We start from the raw sequence: 12,879 nt of genomic DNA, 5'->3' as shown, positions 1-12,879 counted from the left end.
CGTTCCGCCACGCTCGCCTGCCGTGGCTCAACGTGAAACCTGGCAAACCTGCGGAAAAGTGGACCCGCGCCCCTGACCGGGTCAAGGGCCATCCGCATACGCACGTGGCTGTTGCACCGAGCGAGACGTCGGGGTACGTCCGAGCGCGTGGGCGCGTGGCCAAGCCAGCGTCCCCGTCGCGCCCGGCGCACTTGGTGCCGATCGAGTGTCGCTGTCGAGCACGTCTCCGTGGCCGCGGCGCGTCCGCTCGGGCGTCTGTGGAGCTGGGACTTCGGGGGTGGGGCCGCTCACCTGTGGCTGGTGGCAGGGACCCCGCGCGGGGCACAGAGCCGGTGCGCCCCGGGGATCTCCTCGCCGGTCTCCCGTCGCACAGGTGGAGAGACTGAGGCCACAGAGAGGCCCGGCCGAGCTCCAGCCCCTGAGGGTCTCGCCTTTGCCTTCCAGATCCCGACTGGGCCTCCTACACCCTGGGGGTGTTCATCTGCCTGAGCTGCTCGGGAATCCACCGGAACATCCCCCAGGTCAGCAAGGTGAAGTCAATCCGCCTGGATGCCTGGGAGGAGGCCCAAGTGGAGGTACGGCCCCGAGGGGATGGGGCTGCGGGGGGTCGGAGGAGCCCCTGTGGTCCGGCCGCACCCCCCACGGGGCCCTCGGCCCGGCCCCCTGGGTCACAGACACCTCGAAGTGGCCACCCCCGGTGTTCCCGGCTCCTGGCTGTGGCTGGCACTGTGAGGGGGGAGCGGTGGGGGGCGGGGGGGTTGAGGAGTGGGAGGTGGGGGGGAGGGGAAGAGGGGTGAGGGCAGGGCGGTGGTGCGGGGAGCCCAGGGGGCTGGGGGCAGGGAGGGGTGGGCGGGGCAGGGGACAGGTTTATGGGGTGAGCAAGGCCTTCGTGTCCTGTGCTGTCCGCCCCCCGGTTCGCCCTTTCGAAGCACACAGCTCAGCTGTTTCCGGTGGGTCCATGGTCAGGCCACTGTCGCCGAAGTCACTTTTAGGGCATCTCACGCCCGACGAGGGAACCCGTGCTCCTCGCCGTCCGGTCCAGGCCGAGCGGTGTCCGTAGGCTCTGCGTCTCCACAGACGTGGCTGTCGTGGGCATTTTCGTGAAAGGGCGCAGGCAGCAGGTGGCCTTGGCCTCCGCCGCTTTCCCTGAGTGCCACGTGGCCAGGCTCCGCCCGCCTGGTAGCGCCTGTCAGGGCTTCGGCCTTTCTGTGGGGGACGACGTCCGCTGCGTGGACAGGCCTCGTCCTGTCTGCCCGTCCACCTGCCCACGAGCACCTGGGGCGCCGTGGTTTGGTACCGAGCCCCGTGCCCACAAGGAGTATTGTGACCGAGCGTGGCCCCCGTCCTGCCCGCCGGGGCGGAGTCACCCCCCCGGTGGAGACTCGTGGTTCATGGAACCAGGCCCCTGGACAGACACGCCAGCTCTGCCTTTCCCCACCTCCTGTGACCGCCAGGCCACCGCGGGACCCGTGGCAGGTCCTGGAACCTTAATTCCTGCACGTGGGAGGTCACGTGACTGTGATTCCGGGAGACTTCGCGTCACCCGCACACCCTGGCCCCGGGATCCTCCTCTGCTGTGTCCCTGCGGGATCCTTGTTTTCCTCTTTTTTTTTTTTTTTTTTTTTAACGTTTATTTATTTTTGAGACAGAGACAGAGCACGAACGGGGGAGGGTCAGAAAGCGGGAGACACAGAATCCGAAACAGGCTCCAGGCCCTGAGCCGTCAGCACAGAGCCCGACGCGGGGCTCGAACCCACGGACCGCGGGATCACGACCTGAGCCGAAGTCGGCCGCTTGACCGACCGAGCCGCCCAGGCGCCCCTATGGCATTTTGTATCATGAGTGACGCTGAGCGTCCGTGGCGTGGGTTGGCGTCCTCTGCGTCTCATCCGTGGCCTCCCGTTGGCGCCCTGGCTGACACCTTGTTAGCTGTTTCGTTTTCTCGGGTTTTTCCACGTTTGGGGGTCTGACCCTTCGAGACAGTATGGCCCTCTGGTTCGCGCTGCCTTTTGACTCTGCTTGTGCTGTGTGCAGCGGAAATTTTTACTTTGGTGGAGTCAAAATTATCAGCGTTTTGTGGTTTTCGGGTCTCTGGGTACCTAGAGGGGCCCGCTCTGCCCCAGGCTTCTTTTGACTCACAAGGGCGTTACTGAGACGCAGCTCTCACGCCAGGCCACTCGCCCTTGTGAGGTGTGAACGGACGCGATTTCACCACGTTTCCGGCTGCGTAACCGGCCCCACTGCCTGATTTTGGAACATTTTCCCAAAATAAACCCTGTGCCCCTCAGCAGCCCCTCCCCCTTCCCTCCACGACCCCCACCCCCGCCCCTACTGGAAGTAACATCTGCTTTTCTGTCCCGATACGTCTTCCGGGCGGGTCATGTCAGTGGACCGCCCCGCCCCCCCCCACCCCCCCAACCCCCCCCCCCCCGCCCCCGTGGCCTCTGACTTCCTTCCCCCGCGGAGCACCATGTGTTCAGGGTTCAGCCACGTGGTCGTCCCCTTTATCGTGGACTGCTTCCCGCTGTGTGGACAGGCCACATTCGGCTCGCCCGTCCATCGGTGACTCTTGGGCTGCGTGACTCCCTCGGCTCCACAGGAAGTGCTGCTGCGAACAGTCAGGGGCAGGGGTCGCCTTCCTCCGGGAATGGCCTGGCCTCGCTGTGCCTTACGGGGCTCTCTGTTTGACACCTGGGGGCCTCCCAGGGGGTCCAGGACAGGTGCACGTGGCCCCTGGCAGTGCACGGTGGTCCCCGGGTCCCCAACGCATCGTACCGCCTGCCTCTGATTCTAGACGCCCTCGTGGGCACCAGGCGGTCAGCATCTCCGCGTACACCGGCCGGCTTGTCTGCGTACGTGCTCCACAGAGACGTCCACGCAAATCCTTTACCAATTTTTTGGGTGTCTGGGTGGCTCAGTTCGCTAAGCGTCCGACTTCGGCTCAGGTCATGATCTCACGGTCCGCGGGTTCGAGCCCCGCGTCGGGCTCTGTGCAGCTCAGGGCCTGGAGCCCGCTTCGGATTCTGTGTCTCCCTCTCTCTCTGACTCTACCCCTCTCACACTGTCTCTCTTTCTCTCTCAAAAATGAACATTAAAAAAAAAAAAGAAATGTATATTCTTGAAGAGCTATATACGTATATATTTTTTATTACTGAGGTGAAAACCACATAACAGAAAACCCACCATTTTATTTTATTTTTTTACATTTATTTATTTATTTTGAGAGCGAGAAAGAGAGCACGAGCACGAATGGCGGAGGGGCAGGGAGAGAGAATCCCCAGCAGACTCCACGCCGTCAGCACAGAGCCCGACGCGAGGCTCGAACTCATGAACTGTGAGATCATAACCTGAGTCAAAGTGAAGAGTCTGACACGTGACTGAGCCGCCCCAGCGCCCCCAAACCCGCCATTTTAAAGGGAACAGTGTGATGGCGTCTGCCACGGTCATGTTGTCTGTTTCCAAGTATTCCCGTCACGTCCAAGGACCCAGTGCCACCGGCCCCGCGGCCACGCGCTGTGCCCTTCTCGCCCGGCTGCTGTTATTTAGCACCACGCTTGCACTCTCTCGATGGCATCCTTTGGAGCACAGTTTTTAATTCTGAAGTTCCACTGTTGTCTCTGGTTGTTTGTGCTTGTGGTGGGACATCTAGGAAACCACGTCTTGACGGGAGACATTAATGGGAGATTTCCTCCTGTGTTTTCCTAACATGATTTTAAAAATTATACCATGGTTCTTATCTACTCTTTTTACTGTTTAATTTTGGAAATCACAGCTTCAATTCAGCTGGAACTTATGTCACTGAAAGGCTGCGTCCAGCCACACTTTCTCTCCAATGGTTTCTGCGTTTCCTGCCCCCACTGATGATCAGCCAGTGGGCGCCCCTCGCTGATGGGAGATGGGCGTTAATCCTATTAAATCCACTTAATGTCAGTATTAGATTCTAGCGGATCGATTTCTGGAACTTTTCTTGGTTTCATTGATTAGGCTTTCTAGTCAGTAACAGGTTTTAATATCTGGTAGGAAGAGTCTTCATTTACAGAATTTTCTAGAATATTTTTTCTTGTTAATTGTATTTTTTAAAAAAATTTGTTTAAGGTTTATGTTTTTTTTATTTATTTATTTATTTATTTTTTTTTTAATTTTTTTTTTTCAACGTTTATTTATTTTTGGGACAGAGAGAGACAGAGCATGAACGGGGGAGGGGCAGAGAGAAAGGGAGACACAGAATCCGAAGCAGGCTCCAGGCTCTGAGCTGGCAGCACAGAGCCCGACGTGGGGGTTGAATCCACGAACCGCGAGATCACGAGCTGAGCTGAGTTGGACGCTTAACCGACTGAGCCACCCAGGCGCCCCTACCCTGCTTGTCAACTTTAAAATGAACTTTAGAACCATTGCTAGCTTTAAAAACGGCTATTCCCGTTTTGTTTTTGACAACTTCCAAAAGCACATAGATTAACATAAGGAGGCGGCATGTTCCCACCCCTCCCAGGCACGGGTCTCTGTGCACAGTTTTGTGCTCATCCCTCAGGAGCGTGTTAAGTTTTGCCTTGTGGAGACTTTGAGCATTTCTTGTGAGGCTGCTTCTCGGCTGAGGTTTCAGATACATAGAATTCTGATTTCAGAATTCTAATTTGGTTCCAGCCTTTTGCTCAAGTGTCTTACTGTTGGTGGTATTTTCCAGTTGACCCACTTGGGTCGTCCATGGTCACGACCCAGTGGTCCCCAAAGCTCCATGCTGTTAGAAGAAAGGCTTTCCCTGGAGGCTTCGGGAAGGAGGCAGGATTGGAACACAAGGGATTTAGGCCACTGTGAGGTCAGGCCCCTCTGGCCCCTTCCCTGCTCCCCACACCGGCCCTGGGATGTCGCCCAACACCAGCACACCAAGCACCCTCCTCAGGGCCTTTGCACCTACTGCCCACCCACACTGCCCGTGTAAGTGCCCTGCTCCCCACTCCTGACTCCTGCTGTCCGTCCGCCTCGGGGGACACGCACTTTGCTGCCCCGGGCCAGTCTCCATCTCTGGGGCCCTCGCTGTGTCCAGTTCTCGAGGGCCGCCTGCCCGTGTGGGTCAGATGAGTGGACGGCGGGCCTCGCGTGAGGCAGGGACGGGGCACCTCGGGCGGAGGGCACAGCGCTGCCGTCCCGGGGGATGTATGCAGGGCCCGGCCTCTCTGCCACCCTCCCCAGCACCCCTTCTGGCCGGAAGTGCAGGTCCTGTCCCTGCGGCCACTGCGAAATACCTTCGCTGGGACAGCAGCAGCTGGGGCTCAGCCGGCCCGGCCCCGGCCTCCGGGAGCACTGACCCTGTCCTCTCTCCGCAGTTCATGGCCTCCCATGGAAATGACGCTGCGAGAGACGCGTATGAGTCCAAAGTGCCTCCCTTCTACTACCGGCCCACGTCCTCTGACTGTCAGTAAGTCGCCGAGCGGTTTTGTCTGGGGCTGGAAGACCGGAGGGGGGCGGGTGCGGGCCCGGGCCCGTGGCTGGGCGGTGGGGTCCTTGCTGGGGGCCCTCGAGCACTCCCCGGAGGTCTGAGGAGGATGCTGAGAAGCTGCACCTGTGCGGCCATCTGTCTCAGGGTGTCCCCCTGTCCCCCCGTGCCCCCACCCAAGCCAGTCATCCCCTCCCCCGGCATCACTACACCTCCCTGCATTCCCTCCCTCCCTGGGCATCGCCACCCGGGGCGCCTCGGTCCTCTGCTCCCAGCACAGGCCTGGCCCTGGGGTGTCACCCAGACCCGCCCCCCGCCGACCGCCTCTCTTCTTCCACGGTGGCAGCCACAGCTCAGAACGAATGGCCCTCTTTTGACAAGGGTGTTCCTGGGGGCCCGGAGGGGTTGGGTGAGTTTCTCAGGGTAACACAGATGCCAGCAGACGAGCTGGAACCAGCACTTGGGACGTGGTCTCTATGCTGGGGAGCCCTGTTCCCATGGGGGCAGGTGGGAGACCTCGTGGCCACTTGCCTGGGGGTGAGCTGCCCTTTCTTGGAAAGGAAGGTGGGGACCTGGCCCACCCACCTTCCGGGCCGGTGATATGCTGTTGGCTGCGGGTCTCTGGGGACAGGACGCCTTGCCAGGGACCCACCCCCATGCAGACACCGTGTCACGTCCTGAGACCCCACTGCTTCTGGGCTCCCGGGGAAATCTGGACCCTGAGGCCACGCCAGGCCATTCACGTCCCAGTATGAATCAGCGAGGCCGGACAGCTATTTGTGAGATGTGATTTTATCGCCCCGGCCACAGGCTGCCCTGTGGTCTGGTTATTTGCATGTGTCCCCATGTGTCCCTTCTGTCTGAGTGTATGACAAGGGACAGACTGGAACACAGGCCACGCCCTTGCCAGGACATGCTCACAGAGACCATCCCTGCCCCTTGCCGGGGCAGTGTGGTCAGGACCCATCAGGTGACTGGGCGTCCCAGGGTGGTGAGCGGGCTGACCCGGGGCAGGCCTTGCCTTCCAGAAGCTTCCGCCAGGTGGAGGTTTGTGGGAGCCGAGCCTGCCACGGCCCCCACACTCCGTGGGTGTTCAGGTCTGCCCAGGCCAAGCCCCAGAGGCCCAGGAGGGTGCAGACATCTGCAGGGGTGAGGTCCCAGCCCCTCGTGGGGAAAGCTGACCAGGGAGGTGTGGCAGCCGACCCACCAAGCTCCCTGTGGACAGCCATGCAGCGGTAGGAGGTGTGGTGGAATCCCTTTGTAAACCGTGGGGATTCAGATGTGCACACTGCGGAGCCAGGGAGGCTCCCACGTGTCGTGAGGATGGCCTGGGGGGGGGTGTGTGTGTGTGTGTCCCCCTGCCCGGGGCACGGGGCCCATGAGGAGCCGTGCTCAGAAGGCCTGGGGATCAGGCCGTGTTAGTGTCAGGCGGTGACCCAGGGGGGCGGGACCCAGTTCCCTTCCCGTGTCTGCCCTGCTGGCCTGGCATTCGGGCCTCACACGGCGGGAAGAAAGTCACCAGGGCCCTCCCGGTTTTCCCTCTGCTGTCAGCCAGCCCCTGGCCTCCTGTGCCGTGGGCTCAGCAGGCAGCCTCGGCGGAACCTGGAGGAGCCCCCCGAGCCCTCAGCGGGCAGGGTGGCTGGCAGGGGCCCCGTGCTGGCTTCCGGGGGCCAGGGTGACGAAACACCGGGTGCTCAGCTTTTGCAACAGAAATTCACTGTTCCCACATCCTGGAGGTCGGGGGGGGGGGGGGGCGGCGAAGCCTGGCCGCCCTCAGCTCCCGAGAACGTAGAGCATGTCTGGGGCTTCATCAGAGGCCCGAGACGGGGTGTGGACACTGCTTCCCTCGTCGCCGGGCCTCACGTGTAGCGGGAACCCCGTCGCTGCCGGCTTTCCCTGGTGCGGGAGGCCGGGCCAGATGGCCTCCGGAGGGCGGGGCCCCCTGCCGCGACACCCTGGCCGTGGGGTCCCCGGGGGCCGAGCGGTCCGGGATGCGCCTGCCAAGCAGCGTGGGGACCCCCTCCCGTGCCTGCCTCCAGGGCTTAGTCCCGTTGTTGCCACCGGGAGCCTCTGTGCCGGGCCCGGGGAGGCCCCCGCACGCGGCGGGAAGGGCCTCCGAGCCCGAGGGCCGTGCCAGGGTCCCCGACGTGTCGTCGGATGGCCCCTTCCGAGGGGGGTCGGGCCCCAGGGGCCGCAGGGCGAGGAGGGCGAGGAAGCCGCTGCCTCGCCCGGTGGAGGGGCCGCGAGGGCCGTGGGCGCCGGGCCGTCTGGCAGGACCCACCACGGGCATGACCGGGCGCTCCGGGCACACGGCCCTCTGCCGCCTCTGGGGCAGCCCTCCCGGGGGGCGGTGGGCGGGGGTGCGCCTCGAGGGCCGGTGGACGGAAAGGAATGACGCCCCAGTGGGGCTGACCCAGACAGCCTCGTACCCGCCCGGTTCCGTGCGGAAGTGGACTGTGGTTGGGGGCTGGGGGGGCGGGGGGGCGCGGGTGGGCATGGGGTCCTCTTTGGGGTGACGGCGGCATAACCTTGGGAAGGCGCCGTGAGCTGCCAGAGTCCGCGCTTTCGGTGGTCGCGTTACGGCCACGTGAATCAGAGCCATTTTTTTGGGCAATGAAGACATGGCCTTTGTTTTGAAATCTCTGCCCTCAGTGCGGGACCTTGAACTCCCAACCCCGAGATCAAGAGTCGCAGGCTCCTCCGGCTGAGCCAGCCAGGCGCCCCCGAGGGCCATTTCTTCTTTTCTTAGGAGGAGGTGTTAGTGGCAGACCTGTCTGATCGCAAATGATTTTAAAAATCAAAGCGGGCGGCCCTTCGGCCCTGCCGTCTGCAAGCGGTGGACACGCGCGCTCTCAGTGGCCGCGTGTCCGTGGGGTGCCAGGAGCCCCCACGCGCCGCGGTCCCGCTCGGCCCGGGGCTCACTCTGCCCTCCCTCCCCAGGCTCCTGCGGGAGCAGTGGATCCGGGCCAAGTACGAACGGCTGGAGTTCACCCACCCGGAGAAGCAGGAGCCGTACTCCGCAGGTAAGAGCGCGCGTGTCCCTCTGTGTGTCTCTCTGTGTCCTCATCTCTCTGTCCCTGCCTGTCTCGGTGTCTCTCCTCCCTGTCCGAGGCGCTGGCAGGCCTAACTGGTCTGGCCCGTGTCCGGTCCTCCTGACACTGAGCTGGGCGGCCCGGTGCTCAGACCCCACGGTCACCCACAGCACAGCTCCGACGACGGGGCTGGCGCCTCGGGGCCGCGGCGGGCACCCGAAGGGTGACCAGGTGCTGGTGGGAGGGGAGTGACGGACTCGGCCTGGGTGGGGCCGGGGCCGGAAGATGGGGCAGGGGTGATGGGAGCGGCCCTGCTGGGTTCCGGAAGTGAGGGGTGCGGGCACCAGACCGGTCCACGGCCGGAGTGCGTGGGTCCATCCCAGGCGCTGAGGTCCACGAGGGCCAGGTCCCCCCTGTGCCTCCCACCGCGGCCGCGGGGCCAGCCGGGAGTCCTCTCTGCCCGTTAGAACCCGTTCCCCCAAGCTGCTGCCACCGCTGTTCCCCTCGGGAAGCGTCCCCGGCATCTCGTGCGTGTGTGAGACAGGCCAGGAGCAGGGGGTCCTCAGGAGGGACACAGCAGCGGCCCCGAGCCCGTGGCCCCACAAGGCCACAGCCGCGCAGACGGTCGCCTCTCCGCCGGACCCTGCGGGGCTGGTGGAGGGCACTGGCGTCCCGATTCCAGGGCCCACGCGGGCCGTGTGCGGCCCCCGCCCGGGTCCTCACCGGACTCCCCCTCGGGGCAAGGCCACGCTCCAAGTCACGTGGGAGGTGCTGGCGCATGGGCCTCAGAGGTCGGCCTCGGGGACCGACCCCACAAGCCTGGGGACCCAGAGGAGCCGGAACCACGGCCCCACACGGCCTCTGGATCTCACCCGCTCACCACAGAGGCCTCCCCAGTGCCCCACACGTGCCCTCCTGGGTCTCCCAGACGGGGCCCTCCGAGGCCACCAGGCCCTGCAGCTTCCGGTGCCCGGCTGGCCGGGCGCCCCAGACCCCAAGCCCGCGCAGCGCTCCGCTGAGACGGAGGGAGCGGCCCCCCCCACCCCAGGCCGGCGTCCAGGGGGTAGGGCAGGGGCACCTGGGGGGCCGGCAACCACTGAGGAGTCCCGGCCCTGTGGTTCCTCGTCGGGCGCCCCTCCCCCAGGCCTGTGAGGACCACCAGGGGATTCCCGGGAGCACTTCCTGCCCGAAAAACACTTTCTCGGGCCCAGGGGCTGACACACCCACTGGCCATCCGAATGCAGTGTAGCCGGGCCCCTCGGAGGGGGACGAAGGGAGATGCGGGGCTCGGGGAGGCCTCCAGCCCCGGGAGCCCGGTGAGGCCCGGGCACAGCAGAGGCAAAGCCGTGGCCACCCTGTGGCTCGGGGGGGGGGGGGGCCGTGGCGGGAGCCTGCGCCCCCAGTAGGAGGTGGGGCCGGCCGGCGACCACCACACGTGGCCCCGGGAGGAAGGGCTCGGCACAGTTGTGTGAGGGGACGTGGGCGCCAAAGGTGCCACAGGGGAAGCAACGCCCGTGAGCCCACGGAGGGCCGGGCCAGGGAGGGAGGGCCGGGTCCCGGGCGAACTCCCGGCGGAGCAGGTGTGGACGGGCCCACGGCGGGGCTGAGACCCACGGGGGCTGGAGGAGGGGCGGGGTTGGCACGTCCCCCAGCGTCTTCCCGTGGACTCGGATTAGGACAGAGGGAAAGGGTGTCGCTGGCAGAGAAGCTGCTGGACCCGCCTGACGCGCGGCAACCGGGCTGGACGGGGCCCCGGTGCACGGGCAGCGTGGCTTCCGTGGCCTCCTGGCCAAAGACGTAAAGCCTCTGCTCCGCCTCAGGGAGACCCCAGACGGACCTGCGTGAGGGGCCCTGACCCGAAGAGCTGACTGGCACTCTTCGAAGACGTCAAGGTCACGGCCTGCAGGGAAGACCGAGAAGCTGGTGGCGCCTTCGGGCATCGTAGGGCTGTGGGGACTCGGCGGGGCCGCCGAGAACGGGGTAGTTCGTAGTGCCGTGTGGTCGCCAGGTGTGGAGTGGGCCCTGGGCTCCCGCCAGGTCACGCGCAGGCCAGGCACCGCCTGGTGCCTGGGAGCGCGGGGCAAGGGGCAGCCACACGGCCCGGGCTCCGGATGGACCCTGGACAGACAGGCACCAGGCTGGCGCTCCCCGCCCTTGGGCAAGGTCGCGGGTGTGTAGAGATAGGGTGTCTCCACCTGCCCCACCCCAGCTTGCAGGGGTGACCCTGGTGACGGCTGCCTCCCCACCCTGTGCCCCGCCTCGAGCCGGGGCCTCAATGGCCGCCTTTCACTGGGAGGACAATGCCCCCTGTTGTCCAGAGGGCCTGGCTGTCCAGGCCGCCCCCAGTCACCGACAGACACAGCACTTCCTGCCGAGGCTTCGGACCCCGTTCCTGCCGGGGCTGGGGGCGGGGGTGGTTCGCCCCATCTCCCTGTGTCCCCTCCTGTCTGTGCAAAGCAGGGCCCGTCCCGAGTTTGCACCCTGCCCCGCCTTTGTCCTCACTGTCACAGGATGACCCAGGGGCTCCCTGTGTGACAGAGCCCATCCCCCCGTGCCTCGGTTTCCCCATCTGTGTAGCGGGGAGGACACAGTGCTCAGCATGGAGTCGTTGTTAAGCATCAAATAGCGTTGCATGCGGGGCAGCCAGTGGGCCTGAGGCATCCCTGGGGTGGTGGCTGGTGGGGTCCCGTAGAGTGAAGGTGCTCGGGGGGGGGTCTGTCTGGGAGGGGGCAGGCTGACGGGCCCCTCACCCCCGCACCGACGTGGATGCGAGCGGGCCCCCACGGGGCTCGGGACTGTTGGCTGCTCCCTCGAGTATGTTGTGCGTGGGGATCGGGGTGTGCGGCGTGTGGAGTTGGCCACGCGGAGGGCTGTGCCGGTCCCCCAGCGGGGCGGGGAGGGCTGCGGGAGCAGGCGGGGAGACTGGCGGGCTGGCTGGGGCAGCAGGGAGAGGGGGGCAAGGGAGGCCAGGCCCGGGACCCTGTGTCAACCTCTCAGGGTCTAGAACTACTTACAGGCCGGGAACCAGGTCTTGGCCCTTCTCGGGAGGAGGCTGCCGTGGGCCTCCGATTCCCTGGTGCCTCCCCGGGCCCTGTCTCTGTGCCCAGAGAACGCCTCTCCACCGGGCGTCTCCATCCTGGGAGGGCCGCCCGCCCCGGGTCTGGGCACGGGAAGCCACGTGTCCCGGCTCCAGTTAAGAAATCAAAGATACAATCCATGTATAAGCTCCGTGCCCGTGAAGGGGACAGTTCTGTGAGCCGTGACAAAGGCAGATACGGGACACTCCCAATCAACCAGGACCCTGAAGGCCATCGCCGGCCTCCCCTCCCGGCCCCCGCTCTGCCCCGGAGTCACTACGTGGAGCCAGTGACGTGGCACCTCTGGAGTGTGGCGTGACACGCCCGACACTGGCCCGCGCTGCGCCCGTCCCCGGCGCTCCTTCCCGCACAGAAAAGTGTCGTGTGCGCGGACGAGTCCCCAGCTTGTGTCCGGTTGCAGCCGCCGCGAGCGTTGTGCTGAGGCTTTCACGGGAATGTGGTGTCCGTTCTCTCTGCGTCGTGTGAGAAGCGCGTGGCGGTTCCCCGTCCGCGTCAACGAGCGAGCGGCTCTGCAGCCCCTGCGGCCGAGGCGGGGCCCAGCGCCTTCTCCCCGCACGTCCAGCCCGGGCGCCGGCCCGCCCTGGGGACGGTCCGTTCCTCTGGTTTGCTCGGGCCGCCCCGGGGGGTGAGCAGCGCTGTCCCCTGGGGGCCCGGCACCTTCTCCCCGCACGTCCTCCTGGCGCTCCACGCGGGGCTTCTGGGGAGAGGCAGCGAGTGGGGCCGGGAGGTGGGCTGGCCAGTCTGGCTTCCCAGGGGGTGGTGGGGCCCGGCACACAGTAGGCGCTTAGTAAATGCTGAGTGAACCACCTGGCCTCTGCCCCGGGGCTGGTCAGCCCTTGGGAGTAAGCAGTCTCCCCGCTCAGCCCAGCTCCAGGGGTGCGCGTCCGCAGGGCACCCTGGGCCCCGTGCCGCCTGGAGAGACCCCTCTGGCAGGGGTGTGGGGAAGGGTGGGGCACCGAGACCCCCCAGGCTGTGTAGGCGTGCGACGCGATGGCCAGGAGCCCCGGAGTCTGCAGGGGGCTAGAACCCCGGGGTGTGGCCCCGGGTGTGGGGGGCGGGCGTCCTTCCCCGGCCAGGGCTGGGCAGGCCTACCCCATGGCAGGGCCGGGTGTGAACACGGCCGGCCGCTGGCTTCGGGCTCCGGGCCAAGACGTCCTGCTGCTGGGGCCAGTCGGGGACCCCGGCCAGCGCCCGTCCGAAAATACTGCCGCTGCTGGAATTAGGCCTCCTGGCGGCTGGCCGTCGGGACCCACGTGGCCCGGGAGCCAGAGCAGTTTGGGGCCCGTGCTTGCCCCCCCCCCCCCCCCCCCCCCCCCCC

At 65.5% G+C, this 12,879-nt stretch overlaps 1 protein-coding gene across 1 annotated transcript in view; it reads left to right on the top strand.

Annotated features, from left to right (window-relative positions):
* Positions 1-444: 444 nt before the first annotated feature.
* The window catches only part of ADAP1 (ArfGAP with dual PH domains 1), a 26,769-nt gene continuing 14,334 nt past the window's right edge, over positions 445-12,879 (top strand). Inside the window, exons 1-5 of the mRNA XM_040455629.1 lie at positions 445-575; positions 5,322-5,413; positions 8,372-8,468; positions 10,145-10,260; positions 10,356-10,500. Coding sequence (XP_040311563.1) covers positions 5,325-5,413; positions 8,372-8,468; positions 10,145-10,260; positions 10,356-10,500 — 447 coding nt within the window. The 5' untranslated portion in view covers positions 445-575; positions 5,322-5,324. The remainder of the gene's footprint in view (positions 576-5,321; positions 5,414-8,371; positions 8,469-10,144; positions 10,261-10,355; positions 10,501-12,879) is intronic.

Source organism: Herpailurus yagouaroundi, unplaced genomic scaffold (assembly GCF_014898765.1).
Source record: "Herpailurus yagouaroundi ecotype Mexico unplaced genomic scaffold, PumYag 216, whole genome shotgun sequence".
NCBI classification, from domain to species: Eukaryota; Metazoa; Chordata; class Mammalia; order Carnivora; family Felidae; genus Herpailurus; species Herpailurus yagouaroundi.
Note: the sequence above shows the minus strand (reverse complement) of the source record. Positions and strands in the feature narration are given on the sequence as shown.